The sequence below is a fragment of the Pithys albifrons genome, chromosome 11, assembly GCF_047495875.1.
Source record: "Pithys albifrons albifrons isolate INPA30051 chromosome 11, PitAlb_v1, whole genome shotgun sequence".
Taxonomy (NCBI): domain Eukaryota; kingdom Metazoa; phylum Chordata; class Aves; order Passeriformes; family Thamnophilidae; genus Pithys; species Pithys albifrons.
The window spans coordinates 9,499,333-9,523,570 of record NC_092468.1 but is presented as its reverse complement, the minus strand read 5'-3'; the positions used below and the strand labels follow the sequence as shown (position 1 = coordinate 9,523,570).

Genomic DNA, 24,238 nt, shown 5'->3' with positions numbered 1-24,238 from the left:
AGTTTGGAGCAATAACAGTACAGTCACTCCTTCATTTTTATAGCATTTGAATTAAAAGTAGAAGAACTAAACGGTTCACTTTTAGCTTTTTTCCTGATCCAAGTGATCAGATGTCTGCTTTATCCATAGGGTACAGAGATGTTCACTGTGACCAGCCCAGAAGCAGAAGGGCTGTAACAGCTCTGCAAACAAGCACCCTCTGAGCTGCCTGGTTTATACAGATCACACCTTTTTTAAAAATACAGCATGCAATTAAACTGCAGTTGAAATAAAAAGGTCATGTTGGCGTGGAGATTTTTGATTAGCAAGAGGAGAAAAGGGCACTGGGAAGTGTTGGTTTGAGTCTATGCTTTGTTTGAAAACAAAACCTCATTTTATCTGAAAGGAAAACTGAAAAGCTTTTACTTGGATTGCTGTCTGCAAATCTAAGTAGTTGCCTTCATTATCAGTACTTGTAAAATTGCTGGTTCAGGAAGGCTTTAGAAAATAATTTCCCTGAAGAGGCACCACTGTAGCAAATGCAAATTAAAAACAAAATTACTGACCTTTCAATATTACACATAGCAGAATAAGCAAAAAGTGTGGAGGGACACGTGACGTTCCATCCGCCATTCCTCTGTGACTTTGAGCCTTTACTTATGGGACATGGGGAGCTCAGGATATTTCAATATGTAACACCATATCTCAAGTTTTTGGTACAGAGAGTTTAGTAGTCTAGTGGATCTGGTATCAGAGGAGTGGAAAAAGTAGCGATAGGATTATTTTTATCATAAAAATCTATTTATGCAACACTCCAAAATTCAAGCAGGATGGAAGATTGTCTGTGGTGTGTCTAATTTGGATTTTGTTCAGCAGCCCATTCCCTCCCAAGGCAGGGAGTGGCTTCTCTTTATTATGAGCTGTACTTTTATTTATAATGCCTAGAAAAGTTGATATGATATTTTGAAAATATATGTAAAACCATATTTATAATGAAAAAATTCTGCTAATATGTGTTTGGTTAAAAATGCAGTCAAATCTAGTTTTTCATATTTTTCCTCTATTCACTTAATGGTTTTTGAGTGGAAGGAGAAGGAGCAGTAGACTACAGCTGGTCATGATTTTCCCCCTGTAATGTCATACCATAATTCTTTACTCTTTTACTATTTTAGCTCTTAGTTTCAAGTCTATTTTGACATTATTGGTATGCTGGTATCTGGGATATTGGTAGATTGGTGTCTGGGGTATTTTCTTTTTCCAGAGTAATTCTAGGAATAGCAGCATTTTCCCCTTCACTCTTCAGCCTTTTTGTTTAGATGTAAAATGCTAACTCAGTTCCTGTTTAACTAAACCTAACTTAACTTTAAACTTTGCTTTTTGGTTCAGTTCAGAAGTGAGGTTTATTTTTCAGTTGCATGATTAAGTTTGGCTGAATCACAAACTTCAAGCAATATTGACATCTTGTATTTTTTTGCTACACTTCCTTGCAATCCCAGATAGTGCTTTACCTATTTGTCATTCTTTGAAGCACATTATTATCTTTTACTGTACAGGTTGTTTGGGGTCTGGTGAAGCAGATAAGTGTTGCAGTACAATTCAGGAGGTGCCAGGTAACATGTTAATATGGGATGGGAGTGAACCATCTATCCCTTAGCACTGTGGAGGAGAGTTAGGGAAGAGACTCATGTCCATGATTACATTCCTTTCCACCTACAAAGGCTCTGGAGTTGAGTTCTGTGGATTTGCAGCTCTGAAGGGCAAGAGCATCAGACTTTTACAAATTACAATTTTCATAACTATTTCTTGGAATCCAAGCTAGTTTCATAAATACTGTTTTAATAGAAGTTTGAGAAACCTTGTGATAATGGAAGCAACAAAATGTGGCACAGCAATTACTGTTTATTATCTCTACTCTTTTTTGATTCTAAATAACTTACTATTTTATTTTTACAGATGACTATGGATGAGAAATATGTGAACAGCATTTGGGATCTTCTGAAAAATGCAATCCAAGAGATCCAGCGTAAGAACAACAGCGGCCTCAGTTTTGAGGAGCTGTACAGGAATGCATATACAATGGTGTTACATAAACATGGTGAAAAACTCTACACTGGGCTAAGAGAAGTGGTCACTGAGCATCTAATAAACAAGGTTTGTCATTTTATGAATTAAAAGGACTGTCTAACAGGAGAGAATTCTGAACAGTTATTTAAATGACAAAAAAAATCTATTATGTTGCCTTATGTTGCAATTGTGTAGCTTCTCTCAAAAATAGTAGCACAAACACCCAGCGCAAATGACTTCATGTTCCAGGTACTGTTTGTTGGAATTTGCTGATAGAGGGCAGACCATAGAAAGTATTTGAAAATGTGTAACAGGAAACAACTTCTGTTGAAGAATAACTGTTGAGAGCTGGCAGGTTTTTTTAAAGTTTTGTGGCCTTTTTGGTGGCATTTTATGACTTTCTCAGGATAAATTTTGGGTTGTTTTTGAGTCATTTTTTTCCTCTGTAGAACAAAATAAATACCAGTGTAAGAACCTGTTTGTTATGGACTAATGAACTAATTCACAAGTTAATGAGACAGTTGTGCTTGGATTATGCTCTTTAAAAAGGCAGTGGGCACTGGCCAAACACGTCAGCTCAGCAACAACAGAAGTCCTGAGCAGTTTGCATTCTGTCATTTCAGCCTTTGCAAAACCATGTGATTCAGTCAAAATGACATGCAGAAGCTTCTTGTTGCTGAAGATGTGTCTTCTAAGAAAAGGACTCTTGGTCTCATGTTAAACTGTGGAATCACCTTTTAGGACTTGGAGAGAAAAGTAGAATTGATTATTAAATATGTAATTGAAAGAAGTGAAAACTCACTTTTTATGAGTTTGATTAATATTTAGTGGTAATAGGATTCCATGTCTGGAGAGGTGCCTGCCTTACATAGCTGCCCGTCTTTGAAGAGAGACACGAGTCCACTCTGATCCCATGTACTGGCTGTGGATCCTGATGGGGCATCAGAGTTTTGTCCTGTTTTTACCTCTGAAAAGGAAAGTCATACCCTGTCACATGTCTTGGATGATGATTACTTATGACTAAATTGCAGAGAATGGATAGGAGGTTTAGGTCTAAATAATGCAGAATTCTTGTGGAGATTTTTGTGCATCCCAACAGGAGTTACTTGTTGTGGGTGAGAAATGTGTTATTTTGTTTCTAAAATCTTAGTTTTCAAAGGTGTGGTCTGGACAAGTGTAGTCTAAAACTGCTTTGAATGTGAGGCTTTTTTGCTGTTTGCACAAGAGGACGCATCCTGTATGAAGTGGCTTGATAATTTATGGCTCTTTTCTATAATTGTAGCACATCTGTGACTCTCAAACTCTTCTGTTTTCATAATCTGTACTATTCATACAAAATGTGGCAAATAGTTGAGACTTTCTGTGCCCTGTATATGCCTGTGTTTACTTAATAATAATCATGGGCACTAAACTTACTCCTGAGCTTTAGTTTATGCTGGTTTAATTTGAGGGAAGCCTCTTTGTTTCTAGGTATTCTGCCACTCCTTATCTTGGTTCCTGGCTATTTTGCATATTAAAAATTACCTATTTGCAACATAAATTATTCTGAAGTGCTGATTGTGGCAAACTGGCAGAAGATCCTGAGTTTGTGCTTTCCCTGCACTGGCTGAGAGCACTGCACAGAGAGCAGTGCAGAGAATTGCCTTTCTGACACTTAATACTATGGAATCTGATGCTTTAAAAAAGTCTTTTCCAATGACCTAGTATTTTGATCTTTAATGTGATTAACCAAATTATGTCCATGTATGTGAGTAACATAAAAATAGATGACCAAAATTTTTTTAAATAAAAGTCTAACTTCTGAGCTTTAGTAGTAAATTGCTGTAAAGGTGAAAAGGCTAAATTATTCTGATGATGCTATCCTATAAATTAAATAATCCAAGAAAAATATTTGAAAAAGGAAAATGTGACTTCTGCCAAAAATTTCTGGGATGATTGGGATATCCTCATGTCCTGTAATATTTCCTGCTCTTAACATTTCTGGTGCTGCTGTGACAGAACACCTTGTGACATGATGTTCTTTGCTGATACAGCTGGTGGAGTCCAGTAGTGATGGTGCTTCCTATTTGGAATAGTAATACAGACAATCATGGAAGAAAACCTTTGGTAAGGAGGGCACAGAGCTGGTCACTGCTGGCACTGTTTGTGCAGAAGGAATTCCGTGGGGTGCCTGGTGCAGAAGGTGTGGGCTGAAGGAACCATGTCTGCTCTGGCACTCAGGAAGTTGTGTCTGGGATCCTTTACAAGCTTTAAAATTTGCTATTGTGGTGTTAAAGAGAGGAGAGAGAGAAGAGAGGCATCTCCTAGAGGGAATTTGAAATTATTTCCATAACATCAATGAAATAGGGAGGAATGACATGAGAAGTCACGTAGGAGGCAAATTACCCATTGAGCATTAGGGTGTACTGTAAGTCTGACTGACAATGTATGAAGCGTTACCTGCCTTTATATTTTCTTAAACATGGTTTCAGATGATCTTGTGCAAGTCTGCTATTATGTGGAGGGGAAAAGGATGTGAGGGAATTGCCAGAAAGTAAATAACTGTTCAGAATCATGAGTATTCTACAGTGTTATTTTTTTTTTCTTTCAGCAGTAGAATAGAGCTGCAGGGATGAACAGACATTTCTGGTAAAGTGATAGTTCATCTGTTAACTTACTTTGGACTCTTAAGATTTTAGAATACTTGGATTTTTGTAGAAGGTAAAGATCTCCATAATAGAAGTTCTGAGAGCTTGAGGCCTTAGTTCAGAAGGTGCTCTTCTTTACTGCTGCTCCCCACAGAAGGTTCTGGCTTCCTTATAGTAGTGGAAATTACATAATTGAACTATTTGTGCTGCTGCATCAGGCCATGCACTGTAAGAGAGAAAATACTAGGCCATAAGTCTGCTTTGTGTACTCTTAATAAAGAGTTATTTAAAGGTATGGAAAGCTTGTGCCAACTATTCTGAAAAGATTAGGGGGAGGGTTCTGTGTTTCCTGAAGAGCAGTATCCAGTATAAAATGCAGTTCAGCCTGAGGTTATACACCAGATTTCATCCTTGCAACTATAAGAACAATTTAATTAGATTATGAACCTGGTAATTTATTTTCAAGCAAGTCTTCATGTGGACAGTCCTATTTAAGCTGCCTTCTCTTGCCAACTTACTATATAACTGCAGATATTGTCCCAGAAATCATTACAAACTCAGCTAATTCAAAGTAACATTCTGCTGATAAAATCTTTGAGACTGAGATTTTGTAAGACTTTGGAAGAGTAGCAGCTGTTTCTCTGAAGGCCTTACTGCTCTTGAAGAAGAGTGTGGATATTCAGGAGTTTTTACTTCAAATCATTTATTCCACTAAAATGAATTGACTCTGCATCTTTGCATGGCTAAGACATTATGTGCATTATAGTAATTTCCTTGTAATATTGTTGTATTCATGACCTGTACAAGGAATGCATTGAACACTTATTAACCAGACAGCTGTTGTAAAAGCAATAATTTGGTTGGCTTTTGTAGCAACTAAAAGAACCACTTCCCAAACCTCTCTGCAGCTTAAAATAAACCTAGAAGAATATCATTGAGAAGAGAGACTCTTAAAGTAGTTTTGTTGTACAGCACCCATTCCTGAATTTAAAACACATTTCCAGAAAGCCACATGACATTCTGTATGGAGCAGTGGTGCCACTGTTGGGTGTGTATTTTGACTAAAAACTCCATAGATTGGATGTTAACAGAGCACACATTTGAGAGACCAAAGGGTAAATGATGATCATGATCAGAAAGAACGAGGCAGCTAAGCAGTTAAAATAAGCTTTTAACTGCTTGTTTTTTCTGAAAGTCAGGAGAGGCCTTGCTCAGGTCTGCAGAGAAGGTATCTAAAGATCTCAGAAAACTTTGAACAACCTACACATACCCATATTGCCTAAATGGAGCAACAAAGGGAATATTGTTGGGATAAGCTCCCAGATCTTGAGAAGAGGCCATTATGTTTGTATGATGTACCATGCTCTGTCTTTGGTTTGCTCATCTAAGTGTTTGGAGTATATATAGTATGGCAGACAGGATTCTTTGTTATGCTGGTTTGGCCTAATAACTTCATAAAACCTTAATAACAGAATCAAGTCTCTCAGGTGGTTGCATTTGTCATTGGCTCAGCTTGTGGCTGCTTGTTGTGTGCCTTTTATTTTCCTCCTTAAATTCTCTGTACTGGAATTTACACTCGCCCAAGTGTAAGTGCAGGTAAATGTGAGAATAATTCTGTTGGGTTCCAGCGAGGGTACAGTGTATTCTGCATGTTACCTCAAAAGTCAGTTCCCACATTTTGTTAACTCTGGAATAATGTTTTTACATTCCTACAGGTTTTCCCTTTACCTGAGTTTAAAGCTTGAGCACTGTAGTATGTATCTTCTGCATAAAATGAAAATATGGAAGTTGGTTTTTATTAGTAGCAGTGGTAGCAAAGAGGCAGAAATTCTGAAGTTGAGACAAAGGAATCAGCTGTCGAATAACTTTGTATAAACAAAGGTGACTTCCTTTTTTCTCATTATTGATGAGTATGGACTATCAGTGTATGAATCTGCTCTTTACAAAGCGAGCAGTTGTTTCCTTTCAGAACTGTTGTTTGCTGTAACTTTATGCTCTCTCAGCTTGTCTCTCTAAGTGTCGTCATGGCCAATTTTCCACCTGTACTTGTTCTTGTTTGTAACATTGACTGCTACTACCCAATATTCTGAAATTACTTGTGACAGTAAAGTTAAAATTAATTGAAATACTATCACATAGGAAATAAAACCTCTGAGGAGCTGTAAAAAAATACTTTTAACATCTGAGATTTCAAGAATTCCTTTGAAATTTAAAATCCATGTTTATTTTGTTGCTCTTGATTTCAGCCTGACTTTTCTTGCGTGGAGTCTTATTTTTCCCCGGAAGGGTGGAAGTACAAGGTAGGGATGGTCAGGACCCAGAAAAAGCAAGAACTTGTTCTCAGTACTCAAGTTCATAGAGGAGCAAGAAATTTTGTGCTGAAGCCAAGTATAGGATTAAATGCTGCAGGAGAAACTGACTTGAGTTTATGGCAATGTATTATTTTTTTGCTTCAGGTGCGAGAAGATGTGTTAAACTCCTTGAATAACAACTTTCTACAAACACTAAACCAAGCATGGAATGATCATCAAACGGCAATGGTGATGATTAGAGACATTCTGATGTATATGGTGGGTATTCTGCTATTTCACACATTTAGCTGTAAACTGTCTTTTGACACATCCAAACAAATAAACTGGAGGTAAAAAGCAGGGCGTGCTTACCAATCTTTTTCCTCAGTTCTCTTTCCCTTGTTTTGAATTTCCTGTGTGCATACAAGTGTATTTCAGGTGTTTGACAAACTGTAATTGGATTCTTCTTTGAGGTTATCTCATTATCACTTGAAAAATTAATCTGAAAAATGGTTGAACTTTGTGGTTCTTAAAAACTGAGCTAGTCAGACCCATTCTGGCAGTTTGTAGGTGTGACTTGCACGATGTGGGTCACGTGGAGGTCTTTTCTGATGGTGGGAAGCACAATGGGATAAAGTCTCCTCAAACTTCCAATGTAGTTGTTCTTTAAGCTTAAGGATTTGAAGAGGATAACTTTGCTTGGTACAGTGTGTGTCCTTGGATGTTAAATTCTAACTGAATCCTTTGCTGTTCATACAGAGCTTGGGTACAAAATGAAGTGGTGTACTCAGATGAGAATGTGATCTTCTGTTGCAAGCGTGCAATTTCTTACCTATAGCCAACAGAAAAGGCTTTATTTTGAAGAGATTGGAAATGATATTTTTGTCTCTGGATTGTGTGTTATGCTTTAGGTAGTTGGTATGTATGTAAATTCCCATAATGGTGGGCATACTCTAGGATGCAGGGGAGTATTTTTGCTGAGCTTCTACCCAAAAGCTTTGACTTGAGAAAGAAGAAAAAGATGTGTTGAGATGCTGTGGGTTTTTCTGTGTAAAATAATTTTTTGCCAAAATACCCTACGAAAGATAGTACGTCATGCAGCATTAGACCATGAAGGACAGACCATGATGTCATTTTTTTTGTTCAAAATTAACTAAAATTGTGCTCTATCTGCCAAACAACTGAAGTTAAGATCTTATCTTGTAGCTGTTAAAGATCTCACCCTGTGACATTGACCATGTTTGTATTAGCTGTCAAGTCCCCTTTGGTTAATAAGCTGCTAAAATTGAAAGAATTTGGAGTAATTAATAACTTGATTTTTTAATGGATTTACTGACCTTCATGTCATGGGGGGATTGGTTTTGTTTCATTTCAGTTGGGAAAAGACTGAAAAATAGAGGGCTGGATAAATGGATAGTGACACTTAATGATTTGTGTATCTTATCTTGCTGTGAAAGGAAGATTGAGAGATTATTTTTAAGATGTGCTGTCTTTACTATGAAAAATCCTGGAACCTCCAGTCTGTTTGTGAAGGACAAATACAAATCAACTGCTGCAAGCTGCAAATAGGCAAATTCAAGAATAGTTAGTGATGAGATTAATACCCAAAGCTAGTGGTGAATTTTCTGAAGTGTTAGAAGAGGGAATCTAGAGCTTTCTATGGGAGTAGCTGATGTGTTTTATCCAAATATTATATAAAATTTCAGTACAGGAGGTCCTGGATGCTCCAAGGCAATGGATAATGCAATGTTATCTCCTGCTCTTAAAATCAATAAATTTCTGATCCTTCAAATAGTGGCAGAGAAAATTCACTGATCAGCTTCTCCTGTTTCAGTGTGTTGACCAGTATGTTAAAGACAAAAAAGTTCCCTCTTTGAGGAGAGGATACATTCAACAGTTACCACTTCTGGGGGTGGAGGAGAGATGTTTCCTAAGTATTTTTTGCACTCAGGAGAGCAATGCCTTGCCTTTGGTTTGAAGCTTGTGAGTGCTGTTCAAACATCCAGCCAGCCTTCTCTTTTCCTCCAAAATTTCAGGGGATGGAAATTTGCTGCATTCCTACAGGTGCAAATTGAGCTTTGTGGGTTATCTTTTAGAGTCAGAACAGAATAATAAACAAGTAAACATGAATACCTCTGGACTATAAAGCCTTCCATGTTTGACATTCTTAATGATTTCAAGTGCTTATTCAGTTGGGCCTTCTGCTTGATTAATTATTTGCCTTCCATAGATTTTTTTCCATTGTACCAAAGTAAGACCCAAAGAAACAGAAAAAACACGTCTACAATAAAATATATTTATAGTATAATAAGAAAAATATAATTTTCTTTCAAAATGCTTATACAAACTTTAGCAGCACTGATGTCTGTTAAACCTCTGTAATGTAACATGAGGTTTATAATTATAAATTCAATTTTTATTAGATGAAACTATGTAATGGAAGAAGCTGATTCAATGGGTAGAGTCCATCCTTTTCTTTGACTTGGAGGGACATAAGACAAATTGTGAATAGAATATACATGCTTTGATTACAAATTACAGTATAAGCTATGGTTTAAAATAGAACTACTTTCAAAGATATGCAGTTCTGTCTTTGTCAGTGGGATGTCATCTTGAGTCAAATATAATTCTCTTCAGTTGAAAGAGACTTAAGAGCAGGAAACTTCCAGTCTTGAGAATGTGTTCATTCAAAAAATCTGAAAGTTTGGAAATTAGTTTTGTGGCTGCTGGTGCCACAAAATTGTAAAGTGATGGAACATCTCTGAAAGATGAAACCTGACTGCTCTTCAAAGAAACAATTTTCAAGAACTTCATAAAATAAGGAATGATTTTTTCTTTCATGATGTTGTGTCTGAACGACATGTAGGATTATAGTGATATGCTTTTGTCAGAAGTTGTTTATATGTTTTTTTCAAGCACAGCAGTATAACTGGCATGAAAAATACTTTAGATAAAGAAACCAACACTGTATAACCTCAGTCACCAGGCATTGTTAATTGATATGCTTGTGTCCTACAAGGAGGAGTGTATGCAATTACCATACATTTGTAAATAAAGCATAACCCAATCCTTCTCTTATTTTGTAGGCTACCTCAGTTACCCATCAGTTTCAGGAAATGTACTTATTGACCAACAGGCCACAGTGTGACATCAGTAAAAGTAAAACATTTAACATCCTCTTGAATTCTGGTCTTACTGTCTTAAATTCTTACTTCAGCCTAGTGACTGTACGTCTTTAACTAAACTATATCTGCTTTAATGGCATGTTTGTTTTCCATCTTTGTTTCACCCATTGACTCTCATGTGATTTAAGTCAAAACAAACATCTCTCCAACCCACTTTAATCTCCTTCCCCTAATTAATTGTGCTACTTTCAAAATAAAAATCAATTCAAATAGATCTTTTCCAGAAAGGCACGTGTCTTGTACAGTGAGGTTTCTGCATTATGATACCTGACTGGAATCGTTGCTGTTTGAGGTTTATGGCAGGATTTCATTGTACCTGCAGAACCTCTTCACAAGACACTCAATTATCTTGTCTCTTGTATTGTGATTACTCTCTGGAGAAAGTATGTTGGTTTCAGGTCTGTTGCAGGTGTTTTGTAACCTTTTACACAATAAAGATTTGTCTTGACTTTTTTGAAGCATTTCAGTTTCCATGACTGAATTTCAAGTTCCACAGTTTCACTGTATTTTGTAGGATATATCACTAGCTCTCTTCCTTTTGCTCTGCATGTTTAGGCTGCAGAAATCAGTGCCAGAGTGGATTTAATACCCTCCATAACTTCCTGGCACTGTCTGCAGTGAGCAGTGAGACACTGAAGCAGTGATGTCATATTCTAAGTAGCATCTTTGCTAAGTCAGGTTGTGTACTGAGACGTGTTGAAGTAGTGGAGTGATGCACTACACTTGGGCATGCCTGAAATTCAGCAGAGCACATAAACCTGTCTACAAGAAGTTTATTTAACTGCTGTGTGTAATGGTAGCAGTGGATGCGCAGTTGTTTGGTCTTCAAGCAATGCTGAGTGTGAGAATTCTTAGAATGTGTAATGGAAACTGAGTTAAACTGGATTCTGTGATGTCTCTTCTTTATTACTTGTACTTGCTAAATTTAAAGTGATTTCAGGTATGTGAGTGCAGCTGTCACAGCCCTGGCTGTGTTACAGTCATGGGTAGTGCCAGTTACACACTGTCAGAAGTGAACAATCACTGCTGCAGGTAGAGCTGTGCATTTTCCACAGGGCACATTTCTCATCTGTGCCGTGCACAAAGATGGTGTCTTTTTTCTTTAGGCCAGCACTAACAGATTGGATATGGGAGTTTTGACCTCAGTGCATGTGACTTGTTGTCCATGCCTTGCACACAAGGTGATAGGGAGAAGTGGTGTTTTTATTTCCAGACTAGGATTAAAAACACTTCATATATATAAATATAAATATATATAAATATATATATGCATACAGGAGGGTGTCTGAAGGCTGAATCATCTGTGAAGAGATGGGCAAGTTGAGGCTGGTGATGTTTTACAGTAACTTTCGTTAGATCAGAATTACTCTGGAGTGTAAGGTTTGTAGTTTATCAATAATTGCTGTCTGAAACTCCACCCTTGTCTTCTGGAAGTTCCTCGTAAGCACCTGCTCCTTCTCCCTATGGGAAGTGATTGCTGTTCAGTGGTGTGTAGGCTTGTCAATCAAACCTGTCCCCAACTGGGGCTTCCTGTGATTACTTCTTTTAGGTTGGTAGAACTTCCATTAACAGTAAATCTCATCTGTAACCAAAGGTGAGCAAATCAGCAGTATCAGAAACATTAATGCTGCCGCTCTGATTTGGATATTGTAGAGTGGTCTGGCTTAATACAGAGGCTGATACACTGCGAGGAGTTTCTAGTGCAGTTACTATTTTGCGATGGCACTGTTAGCACTGCCACAACAGAAACTATGCAGATGAGTCATGGCCATGGCTTTAATCCTTTTAGATACCCTGCTGCCTGTGCTTTGGAAGCCTGAATGTTTTTTGGAAATTATGAATGTATTCTCTTCTCCTCAAGTTACGTGGTATATTAGATGTTACTTTTTAATTTGCTCTTTCATCTCTTTAAAAATGTATTTTAAGCTTGTCTTACTTGAGAATCCCATTTACTTCTCTTCTTGATGCAAGTGTGTAAATAAATAAGGAAGTGAAATAAACAACCCTGTTTCTAAATAACAAAAAATGAAGTAACATATTCCAAAGGCCTAGACCACCATGTATCACTAAACTGACTTCATGAGACCACTTAGTAAACATTTTGCTTTGAGGTGGAATTGAACTTGCTTCACGAACCAGGGCGTAGCATATCTTGGTTTTTCATTTAAATGAAGTGCTGCCTGTCTGAAGGAACAGGGAGGGAAATCATTCCTTAATAGCACAACCCAGTGTTTTGCTTTCCTCTGGTCACCAAGTGGAAATCTGGCATATAATTAGTATATCAATATCTTTGCCACGTAAATTCAGCTGCTAAATTTTGTACTGTCTTTTCCTTCTGATTTTTTGTAATTGTGGAATTTATATAAACTTGCGATTTTGTCTCTTTTTTTTACATAGTCTGAAGCATAACATTTGTTATTTTAGTGGTTTTATTTTCTAGGTGTTTGAGTAGCTTTACTCTTCAATTCTGAATGTGATAAAGCACTTAAGATAGTTGACAGAACTTGTGGAGCTGCTGATCTTTATACTCGATTTCAAACATTGACCTTCATCCTTTATAGAATTGGATTTTTTTTATTATTATTCTTATTTTCTTATAGCTGTGTATATTCTTAGAAACCCTTATCCCAATCAGATTCAGGAGTGGGTACAAAATTCTTTTGCTTTTTCTAGTATCGTTGTCATGATGCTTAAATGGTAGCGAAGCAGGTTTTTTAGTAATTACCTGAGCTATGATTTTAGAAAAATGAATTATCCCCTGACACAAATGAAGAAAAATATCATCTCAGGAAAAGCTCACAGTTTTTCTAAATTTTGTTTTAAAGGTCCTCACCTAGTACAGCACTAGTGGCTATTAAGCAAATACATGCATTTTCTGTCTGCGAGTAACTTTATTAATAGCCTTCCTTTTCTAGAGAGTTGATATTTTGGGAGAGAGGAACAGGAAAGGGCATACAAATTTTTGGAGTGTTTCTATGGGTAGCAATAAGTAATCAGAGGGTCTGCTCAGTAGTGTCTCAGTCTGTATGATGGATTTTGGGCTAGGCAGTCTTGGAATGCTGATCTGAGGATCACCATCAGGTTTTGAAGGTAGGTGGATAACAAAGTGGGTAGTTGAGGAGCTTGATCCTTCCTATAGACTGAGATTATGTAGGCAGATAGAATTTAAACCCATATTGAAACATTAAAAATGTTCTTTGCCTGTTCTTTTCTTTTTTTGGTGTCTATGTATGTGTGCAATTATAATGACACAGAACACTTGCTCAAGTTGAATGAGAGGGAATTTTTTTTCAGAGGGTGAAGGGGGAGGAGTGTTAACAGAAGTACAAGTTTGCACTACCAATCCATAAAGATTTTGATTACAACTCTTCTCGTTTTGGCTTTGCTTTTTCTTCTGTTCATCTAATGGTGCTATTTCAGGAAGTGTCACTGAATATTGCATTTTTTCTGCCTAAAAGGAATGCTAGGAAGATACATGGGGAGGCGAGAAAGAATCTTAGGAAAATTAAATAAGATCAGAAAGGGGTAGATGGAATGGGTTTGGGTGGGTAAATAAAGCCTCTTTCAGACTGTGCCATGAATTTTGTCAGTAGTTGGAGGTTCCTTTGCACCCAGCCTAAAAAGTGGCAAGGCAGTGTGTTTGTTCTGTCACACTTTAGTCACAAGTGCTTTGCTTACCCTCCTGAGCAGCAGACTTCCAGTGTAGATGATGTTTTGGAAAATCGGTCTGATTTTGAATTTTGAGGGTATTCATAATCTTTTTCTATGAAGAAAAGTTCTGTGCAGAGATAATCAATCTTCTATTTTTGAATAGCACAGATGTGCTGAATGTACAATTCTCTTGCTGTGTATGCCTTCATTGTAGGACCGTGTGTATGTGCAACAAAATAACGTGGAGAATGTCTACAATTTGGGCTTGATTATTTTTCGAGATCAAGTTGTTCGCTACGGCTGTATTAGGGATCACCTGCGGCAAACTCTGCTGGATATGATTGCAAGAGAAAGGAAAGGAGAAGTTGTGGACAGGTAAGATGTTTGTAAGTGATTGTCTTTAGTTATAAATATTGAGTGACTAAAGAACATACACAAACAATTCATTACTGAGGCCACAAAGATAAAATTTCTCCATAATCTGAAATAATGTATTTCTTGCACATTAAGTTTTAACGTAGTGGTAAATGGAGAAGCTTGTTAATGTATTTTAATATTGTGATTTTTGTTAGAACTTTTGTGAAATGTCTCCAATACCACATTGTGTGAGAGCATTTGGTTATAAAGCAGTTTGGACAATTCTCTGCCTCTTGCTATCCTGTATTTTCTCTGTATTGAGAAGTTGTTTAATTTTTATGCCTGTTTCTTTATTTAGCTTCCTCTTTTCAATCCATTTCCTCGTGTTTTGATCCATTTCTTTCTTGGTAGTGGAGTTGCATCTCTAAGCTTTTAATTTTGTTTCATGCTTCCCTGGCCAGTTCAGATGTGGAGTTTTGTGTCACACGCTGCAGATACTGCAGGAACTGCAGATATGCAAGTTTTCTTGTGCTTCTCCAGTTTCAGAACAGCTGTTGGGTGTGGGGATATGTAAAATCTTTGCTACTTTGGCTGCAGTTCTGTGACTGAGATTGCCCAACATGCAATTTATGAAGGGAAAAATAAATACTCCCTGGCTACAGCTGTGTATTGTCCCCTACTGCCAGAAAGTGGATTTTTTTCCTGGATGCAGTTCTTTTGTTTTCGACAACTTGCTGATACATTTTTATTGTAGTGGGGTTTATTTTGTGTTTGGTTGGTGTTTGGGGTTTCTTCTTGTTATTTTGGGGATTTTTTGGTTGTTTTTTTTTAAAGCCAACCAACAAAAACACAAACTTTGCACAGCAAATTCCTTGTGCACAATTATTTTGAATTGCTCTATTCTGACCTACATGTGCAGTTTTCTTCGAAGTAGTATTTTGATGTATTTTCTTCTATATTGAAATATATTCTTCATAGTCTTGCAAGCTAGTAGAAATTGGGACCTGCTTCTCTATCACTGCATTTAAAGTGTTTAATAAACATTGTCAGTTCTTTAGTTTTGAGCAAAACCAAATGAGCTTATTCTTGAAAATGTAATGTATCAAACAGATTTAGAATGGACTTTCTAATACTGTATTTTATTTAAGTTTATACTGTGTTATGAGTTGTTACTCTGCTGTGTACTCTGTCTTACAAGCATGTAGATTTCTCAAGTTGTTAACAACTTACTTTTTGGCAGAGGCGCAATAAGAAATGCTTGCCAGATGTTAATGATTCTAGGTCTTGAAGGAAGGTCAGTCTATGAAGAAGACTTTGAGGCTCCATTTTTGGAGATGTCTGCAGAATTTTTTCAGGTACAGGAGTGTTTTAATATCGTATTTGAAATGTTATTGTAACTCCCTGGAATTGTGAGATTTGGGGGTACTTTAAGTATTTGTTGATTATTTGATGAGTATGTCCATATCCATCAAATGAAATAAGAAAAAGAATTGCTAACTTTTGAGGCAAAAAGTAACACAGATTTTACATAATTAGCATAATTTGAATGTAGTTTTGAGCTGTGGGTGCCAATAACATGTAAAGTAATCATCATGCTAGTCTTGTGCCTGCTGCTTTAGGCTATTCCATGTAACTGAGTCTACCCCTGCATGGCCCCCACAGTCTTTTAGAAATACCAGTGGCATGAGAGGTTCAAATTGTTTCAGGTTGGGAAACCTGTTAAACTGCATTTGAGAAACTTTTGTTTCCTTCATAGTCTACATTTGTGAGCTTTTTTGGTAATAAAATGAACTGAGTTAAGGAATTAAGCATAACCAAGTGACTATCCAGTTGTTGGTCAGCCACCAAATAACACATTTTAAATATTCTCTGAGAGTTTTTTGTGAGATATTTCAAGGAGGAAAGCCAGTTGAATGCTCATTGGGTGTAATCATGTTCATCTCTTGGTGGAAATTGATAGAAATTTTAAAAGTGTGTTAAAAGATAACTGGATAAGAATAATTTGTCAGTCTCCCAGTTGTCATGCAGGATCAATCCACTGTCATTTGCTCTCCTATCCAAACCTCTTTGATAAACTGAAGCATAAGTTGTTCAACCATTTAAATGTTATTGTGTACTTGTTTTCGTAGGTGCTACATAAGATTAAGAAAAATAATTACTGTATTTTAAATTCTGTTTCTTATTTAAAAAATAAAAAAATAAAACATCTTTTCTCCAAAAGACTGTGCTGACCAATATGGGTAAGAACAGTTTGTCATAAAATAATGTGCTCAGCACTGTCACTAACAAGAATAATGACAAATGACATGAACTGGTATTTGAAAGGATTTTTTGCCTCTTCTCTCTCCCCATCCTTCTGTTTTCTTTGGATCTGTGGCTAAAACTCTGGTTGGTAACTGGAAAGTAGGTTGACTTAGTATGAAAAATAGTTTGTTTTTATTGCATGTACCCCCTTATGTAACACATTTAGCATAATAGAACCTTAATTTTGTGTTAAGTGTGTATGTAAATCTTGGGTGTATAACGTGTTGGACATGCTGTGTTTGATTTGAACTTTCTTATAAATGCTGATCTGACATAATTAGTGCATTTTCTTTGTCCCCTTTAAAAAAGTCTAAAGTATTAATTTGTGTTAATCACAGATGGAAAGTCAAAAATTTTTAGCTGAAAACAGTGCTTCTGTGTATATAAAGAAAGTAGAAGCTAGAATTAATGAAGAAATAGAACGGGTGATGCATTGTCTGGATAAATCAACAGAAGAACCTATTGTGAAAGTTGTTGAGAGAGAGCTTATTTCCAAGCATATGAAAACTATAGTGGAAATGGAGAACTCTGGGCTAGTTCATATGCTGAAAAATGGGAAGACAGAAGGTAAGACTGTGCCACGTGTGAGACAGAAATGTTTGATTCTGCTTGTTGTTTTTAAATGAGATAAGTCAAGCTTAATGTTTGTGTTCCTGTTTAATTGTGAAAGCACTTTAGTAGCTCCATTCTGCAAACATCTGAGAATGTTACTTCAGTGTCTTTTAGAGAGCTCTTAAAACAGAGCCTAGACACTAATTTCTATTTAGTACCAGATAACAGGTACTTTTTTTGGTAAACCAAGTATCTCATAAGAAAAGTACAAATCTATTGTTTGTTACCAGTTTTTCATGGGCCATTTTATTAATTTCATTCCTCTAGTACATATCTGTCAAAATGCATCCAGGTTTTTGGCCCACAGGCAGTTATTTAAAAAGTACTTGTGTAAAAGACAAACAGAAGCATTGCAGGACCAATTCTTCAAGAGAGAACATTGTTGCAGAAAGGAGTTTGTTGTTTTTAAAGGATAAGAAGCAGCTTATTTAACTGGTTGAAAAAGAAGGGCTTGGCTTGATTTGGTTTTCCCTAATAGAGGTTAATGTGGGACAGAGTGACTGAATGAAAGCTACTATGGAAAGAAATAGAACCTAAGTTTCTAAAGCAGTATAATGAAGAGAGGGATTGTAGTATCTATATTTAGAAATTGGTGCTCACGCTAAAGCCATGAGTGTGGGGAACAGACTTGCTGCTTACATTAATGGCCTTTGTTCATTAAAGCACCTTCACAATTACTGGGTGATAGAGCAGCAAAGTGAGCACATCTCCTGGCTGTAAGAAAAGAGTTACTGTGTTAAAAAGAAAAGTGATGATTCTATACTTAACATTTTTCTTTTATATCCAGTTTACATGGCCTACAGGCTCAGGGAGCAACAATATTGAAGGGATTCATAAGATAAAGGAATTCATTGAACTTTTATAGGCCTTGGTTTGATTTAGTTAAATATGAGAGTGAAAATACTTGCTGCATTATGAAGATAAGATTATGCATAAATGTACAAGGATGGATTGCTCTTTTGGAAAGCCATGTTTAGCCTAAGGCACTTCTCATTATTGTAGGTGAAACCTTTATTGTTATCTTTTGCTCCGAGATGAATGAGTTACAGACACATAAAACACAGAGGTGTCCTGCATAATCTCTCATTTTTGATTCCAGACCTTGCTTGCATGTACAAGTTGTTCAGCCGAGTGCCAAATGGTCTGAAGACGATGTGTGAGTGCATGAGCTCATACCTGAGAGAGCAAGGCAAAGCACTAGTTTCTGAAGAGGGAGAAGGAAAGAATCCAGTTGACTATATTCAGGTAGTTAAAATATTTAACTTTCTTTTTTTTTTCATCTTTCCCACCTTCCCCACAGTAGCAGTTCACCACAAACACAATTTATAAGGTAAACCTTAGTATCAATTCAGAAGAGTATGTTATTAATGAGCTAAATCTACATTTTTTTAAAAAATGTACATTCTCTGAGTTTTCAGACATGTTTAGAACTCTTGCTGAAGTTGCTTGGAAAATACATGCTCAGTTTTTGTGCTTTTGGTTGCTGTTTATATTAACCAACAGGCTAATTATCTAACTGCGAGGATCTTCTTGGATTACCCTAAATGATGTGTCTCTGGAATGAATTGTGTATCTCCCGGAAAATAGCTTTATAGTGTCCATTTTGATTAATTTTAAGTAACATTAGCTCTCAGTGTTCACATGGCAATATTTCATGGCAAACTTAGCTGTGATTGAGAGGGGACTGTGTTAATCAGTCATAACAAATTACTTGCTTTATTCTCAGTCTCCCTGAGAAACAGAACACTTCTGCATGTTAAAAGATGTGAGTGTTCTTTCTTGTTTTCCATCTCTCACTAAGTGATGTGTACCATTAATTTATCAAGATCACAAAATATGCTTCTAGGAGTATTTGTCATCATTTCTCTTCCATTGTCTCCAAGAAGATGGTTTGAAATCTGCATGTAAAATCTTAAGAGTTCATTGAACTTTAAGGATATGTTTCTGTAGCTGAAGAAGTTTTATATTTAATTTTAAAGTGTATATTCATTAAACATTGTTTGAGGGCTTTTAAATGTCTAGTTGAAGTCCTTCTTTATGAGAAACATTTAATGTTGTATGTCTGTTAATCTCTACTGTTTTGTTTGAAAACAATAACTGTGCTAGAACTGGTTACTATTTGAAGAAGCCATTTGAGTATAAAAACATTTTTGATTGGATTAATAATTTTCTGAAAATCTTGAAGCAAACTTCTTACCAGGCTTGAACACAATCACCTCTTCAAGGACTGTTAAAAAGCAGAGAGAATGCACTTCAAAATTTTATTTGGATGAATGATTAAGGGCTCATGATTTAAAAAAGAGAGGAGGGTCAAATGGTGTAGAAATAAGTACTGGATTACTTTGAAGTAATTTTCACTCCTGATGGACCTAAAGAGGTACCATAAAAAATTTAACACAGAAAGATGTATAAACTTAATTATAAAGATGCTATCAAGGTTTCCTGCTATAAAGGCGAACAGCATAAGGAAGCTGAGAAGGACTTGCAGCCATGTCCCATGTGCTTTGGCAGGGCTCAGCCTTAGAATGTGCTCCAGCCATCTCAGGAAGGTGTCCTAGGGAAGGGTTTGATATTCGATTGCCAATAAACCCCCAAACAGGTTTATCCACCACTTCCACTGAGATTATAGAGGAAGAGAGAAATACCTGTGAATTGAGAAACCACCTTGCTCTTCTCATCTCAGCCACATTCATCTGAATCAAGGGCAATAGCAATAAGAAGACAGACATGGAAGCTGCATTATACCATCAAGAAAAAAAGTTCCTCATAGCTCAGCACTGTTTCTGCATCATGACATCACTAAACACGGAGCAAAATGGGCGAGATGATTGCAAAAGCATTGCCAGGGGATTAGATTTCAAACTTCATATAATAGTTTGAAGGGATGTTGAAATGCTGTTGTAATTTAAAGTACTAACAGTTTCTCCTGTTTAACACCAGGTTGTTCAGATGGTGTGCTCCTGGAGAGGAGACATAAGCCAACCTTGGTAAACAGAGAGATAGTGGGATTTACTTTGAATTTAAAATTTCTAATATGCATTAATTAGCCTCTCTAAAGACCATTCCTTTAAGTGAGATGGTGAGTTCCTAAGAAATGTTACTACTACTTTGACTAATTCTTGAATGGCTTCTTTAAGTAACCGCATATGAATAATTTCTTAAGAAACCAAGGACTTTAAGCATCGTTTAACCTGGACAGTTTTTGTGGGCAGTTGTTACCCATTGCAAATCTAAATCTCAGGTGAAGTTTTCTTCCCCTGCCAAATGCTCTTATGTCTAAACCCTGGCTGTGTCATATATACTTAGGAAGGTGCTCAGGTGATTATAAGATGTTTCTCCCTTCTACACTCCTTTGCTTTAACTGGGTGAAAATGGTGCAAATCCCAAAAATTATGTTGAGTATCCGATGATCTAGCACAGAGGAAGGTGTTCAGTTCATGCCCATGTACTTCACACTGCAATGACTGGAGATCTGTTGCTTATGTCAAACCTTCATATGCTCATGTGACTCTTAAAGGTCAGCAAGAAACATGTGACTAAATAATGCAGAATATGTTGCTGAATTAAATTACAGGAGGGAAAAAAACCCTGACAAGTTTAGGCCTGTTCTTGCAGTGTATTTTCTCCTCAGACTTGTTCAGTAGCTCTAGAGATGCAGTTGATGGGTGCTTACCCTTGACTTTCCCATATACTGTATTTGTGGTACTGACTTGTTGATGTTGTTTGAAAGTGACAAGGCTTAACCAGTGCAAAAAATACCTCCTTTAAGTTGTAAACTTAAAAATACGGTAAATCAACCTGTTTAACAAGGGTGTTTAAAAAACTTTCTTAATCTAAGAAGTGTATTATAAAAAACTGAACCAGTATTTGACATCAATATTTTAGTGAGTTTATCTGAAAATTGCTCCTGTAAGAGATTTATGGCAGCAACAGAAATTTAAAAATGGAAATGAAATTTCAGATCCTTTCTAACAGTGTCAGACACAGAGCATTGCAGAAGCTCGTGACTGTAGATCTGGTTTTCTCTATCTGTTTGGTACTGTTTTCCAGTTTACAACATCATAGCAGTGAAAATGGTTTTTCTTTTTTATTTGTTTTTTTTTAAGGGTTTACTGGACTTGAAGAGTAGGTTTGATCGCTTTCTTCAAGAATCTTTCAATAATGATCGACTCTTCAAACAGACTATTGCGGGTGACTTTGAGTACTTCCTCAACCTCAACTCCAGGTCTCCAGAGTACCTCTCATTATTTATTGATGATAAGCTGAAAAAGGGAGTCAAGGGAGTAAGTATAAATGAACTTACAATACCATGCCCTTTGCTGTGTAAACTTGAATGAAATTAAACTAAGCTACATTTCTGTGAATTATTTTTATATTAAGAGAAATGGCAATACTACCTTAAATAAAGGATATGTAACATAATCTGAGCTCATAACACTATAGATTTAAACTTACAGAAAAATCAGACACAAGGAGATCTGTGTGGCTTGTGACCTACCTCTGAAGCAGCATACATTAATTACTTCTGGCAGATGCTCCCTCAAAAACCAGTTTGGTTGTAGTAGATTCTGCAGCTCCCTTCTTTTGAAACCTTAAATATCACTTCCTTAAATATATTGATAGTTCAGCAGCTATTCTCATCTAGTAATTTCTTTTGAAAATTAACTCACTTGATATGGGGAAATGATTTGTCTTTGCTTCTTTTTACTGTTTATACATATAGAGGACTATTACCATACATGTCTTTTCTGTTTTAAGTACAACTGTGTCCTTCAATCTTAGCTTCTTTCCTGAAATTTTTCGAGTTACAGAAGCCAGAACTGGACAGGATCGTTCAACTGAGGCGTCAGTGCCTCTGAATAAAACTGAACATTCATGCAATTTATGCTTTGGGAATCAAGTAGTAAATTCTATTTATTTATAAAATAAATAATTGTTTTATTTGTTCTCATAGTAGATAGGCTTTACAAAACAAGTTTTAACAGTTAAAAGCTTTCATTCCAAACCAACTCCTAATACTTAATTTCCTCCAGTGCTTTTTAAAACTTACCCAGGAACTTCTACTATGTGTTTATTTAGGCATTTTATCTGTTTATTTTTTCCCTTCTTCCTTAACATTGCCGTTCCCTTTATTTTAAGTCTGTTTCTTACTCCACTTTAGTAGTTTGTGCTGTTGATTGCATGTTGGACCAGTTTTGTTGGCTTCTGTATAGGCTACTGTTAGACCATCTGCTGCTGTGAATTACTTTAAGTGTTCAGGTTGTGTAAGACACTTGTGCTGGAAAATTAAAACTAGCAAATGATTTGTTTTACAGCTAACAGAGCAAGAAGTAGAAACTATATTGGATAAGGCAATGGTTTTATTCAGGTTTATGCAAGAGAAAGATGTTTTTGAACGCTATTACAAGCAGCACTTGGCAAGAAGACTTCTCACAAACAAGAGTGTTTCAGATGACTCTGAGAAAAATATGATATCCAAATTAAAGGTAAGAGAGTCCCTGCATACTTTTAAGGAATGTGGTTTTGTTCTTTATTTATTTTTATATTTTTATTTATATTTTCTTTTTATATTTTTATTATGGTTTCATCTGTTTTTACATAAGAGATTTATAGATAATGTTAATCTTGATTGCAGTTAGATAAGAATTGATTTTTAAAGCCCCAACAGAAAATACAAAAGGCTGTTCTGAATAATTTTGTGGAAATAAAAGGAAGTAATGGAGAGGACCTGTGATGAGAGTGCAGTCTAGAAAACAAAGTAATTTTTTTTTCAAAATATAAGACTTTCCAAAGAAGAGAACAGCAGTGACTGAATTTGAAGATAAGACTGCGTTTTATCCTAGATTTTTTGTTATTCACAGCAGTATTTTGCTGCTGCTTGTGTTGTTGGTTTTTAGTTGCCTCCATCAACAGACTGTTGTTAATGCTCAATTCCTCTTTAATTAAGTAGTTTGAGATAAATTGAAAAAACAAATCTTCTTATCAGTGTCTGAAAACACATTTTCCTTAGTTGGTTAAATATGCTGATTAAATAGGCCAAGAGATGGAGAGGAAGGTAAAGCCTCAAGCTGAAAAGTCCTTGAGGCAAGTTCTAATGCGGCTTCTTCTTAAGTGGTATGTTAAATGGCTCGAGAACTTCTGAACCGGAGGGATTTGATCCTAAAATCAAGCTTATGGTCATTTCTGACCTTTGTATTCTATCAGTGAGCAAAGGCTGTTTGCATCAGACTTCTCCAAATTGTCAGTAATAACTCCTTCCCAATTACCTCTCCACCACTGTTCTCCTGGTGATTTAGAAGGCACAGGGCATACCTTTGCAAGATGAGGCAGTGGACTTGAACTGCCCTCTTCTGTTATGGAATTGCAGAGTGATCAGGATGCTTTAGTATATATATGTATATCACAGTATGTGTTAGAAATGGACTCCCACTGCTACATGTGAAACTGAAATGCATGTGCTGGTGCACATGTGTCTGTGTGCATGTCCCAGGTTCTCAAAAGGCCTGGTAATCTCACTGGATGATCTCCAACCACCCTTTAAAATGAAACACTCCTAGAACAACCAGAGTGTTCTTGAGATACAAATAAAGAAATAAAGTTCATTTGCCTTTACAGTATAATGCTTAAAAGCAAGTGAAAGTGTGTCTTGATTTGATAAACTTTCACAGGTATTTTTAATATGAGATAGCGAAAATGAAATAAAAAACACAATAACAGAGAAAAGAGAAGGAAAGCAAGTTTTGATCTGGGTAGGGTTAGATCCTTATATAAGATACGAAACTTTTCTAAAAGATCTGAATGTAATGCAAATGGAAATGTCAGTAACCAAATGTACAGAAATAATTTTTGAGATTTATAAATTAGCTCTTAGTCTTGCAGTTTATGTATTGGAAGCTTTGTTTTCACCGTGCTGATACAAGAAGTTATTTTGTGTATTTTCAGACTGAATGTGGGTGTCAGTTCACATCTAAACTGGAAGGAATGTTCAGGGACATGAGCATCTCAAATACAACGATGGATGAGTTCAGGCAACATCTTCAGGCGACAGGGGTAAGAGTGTGGGGGTCTGTGTGCTTGTCCTTTTCCTTCAGTGCAACCCTGAACCCTGGACTTCTCTTTAGGCTTGTGGTTTTTTGTTTTTTACTACATGCACGTGCAGAGGATTTTT

The 24,238-nt window shown here is 36.4% G+C and overlaps 1 protein-coding gene across 1 annotated transcript in view; it reads left to right on the top strand.

Moving 5' to 3' along the window:
- CUL3 (cullin 3) overlaps positions 1-24,238 on the top strand; it is a 54,060-nt gene that overhangs the window by 16,503 nt on the left and 13,319 nt on the right. Inside the window, exons 2-10 of the mRNA XM_071566114.1 lie at positions 1,933-2,130; positions 7,127-7,240; positions 14,012-14,172; positions 15,395-15,509; positions 16,797-17,025; positions 18,170-18,315; positions 21,177-21,353; positions 22,386-22,556; positions 24,013-24,120. Of these exons, the coding sequence (XP_071422215.1) occupies positions 1,933-2,130; positions 7,127-7,240; positions 14,012-14,172; positions 15,395-15,509; positions 16,797-17,025; positions 18,170-18,315; positions 21,177-21,353; positions 22,386-22,556; positions 24,013-24,120 (1,419 nt within the window). The remainder of the gene's footprint in view (positions 1-1,932; positions 2,131-7,126; positions 7,241-14,011; positions 14,173-15,394; positions 15,510-16,796; positions 17,026-18,169; positions 18,316-21,176; positions 21,354-22,385; positions 22,557-24,012; positions 24,121-24,238) is intronic.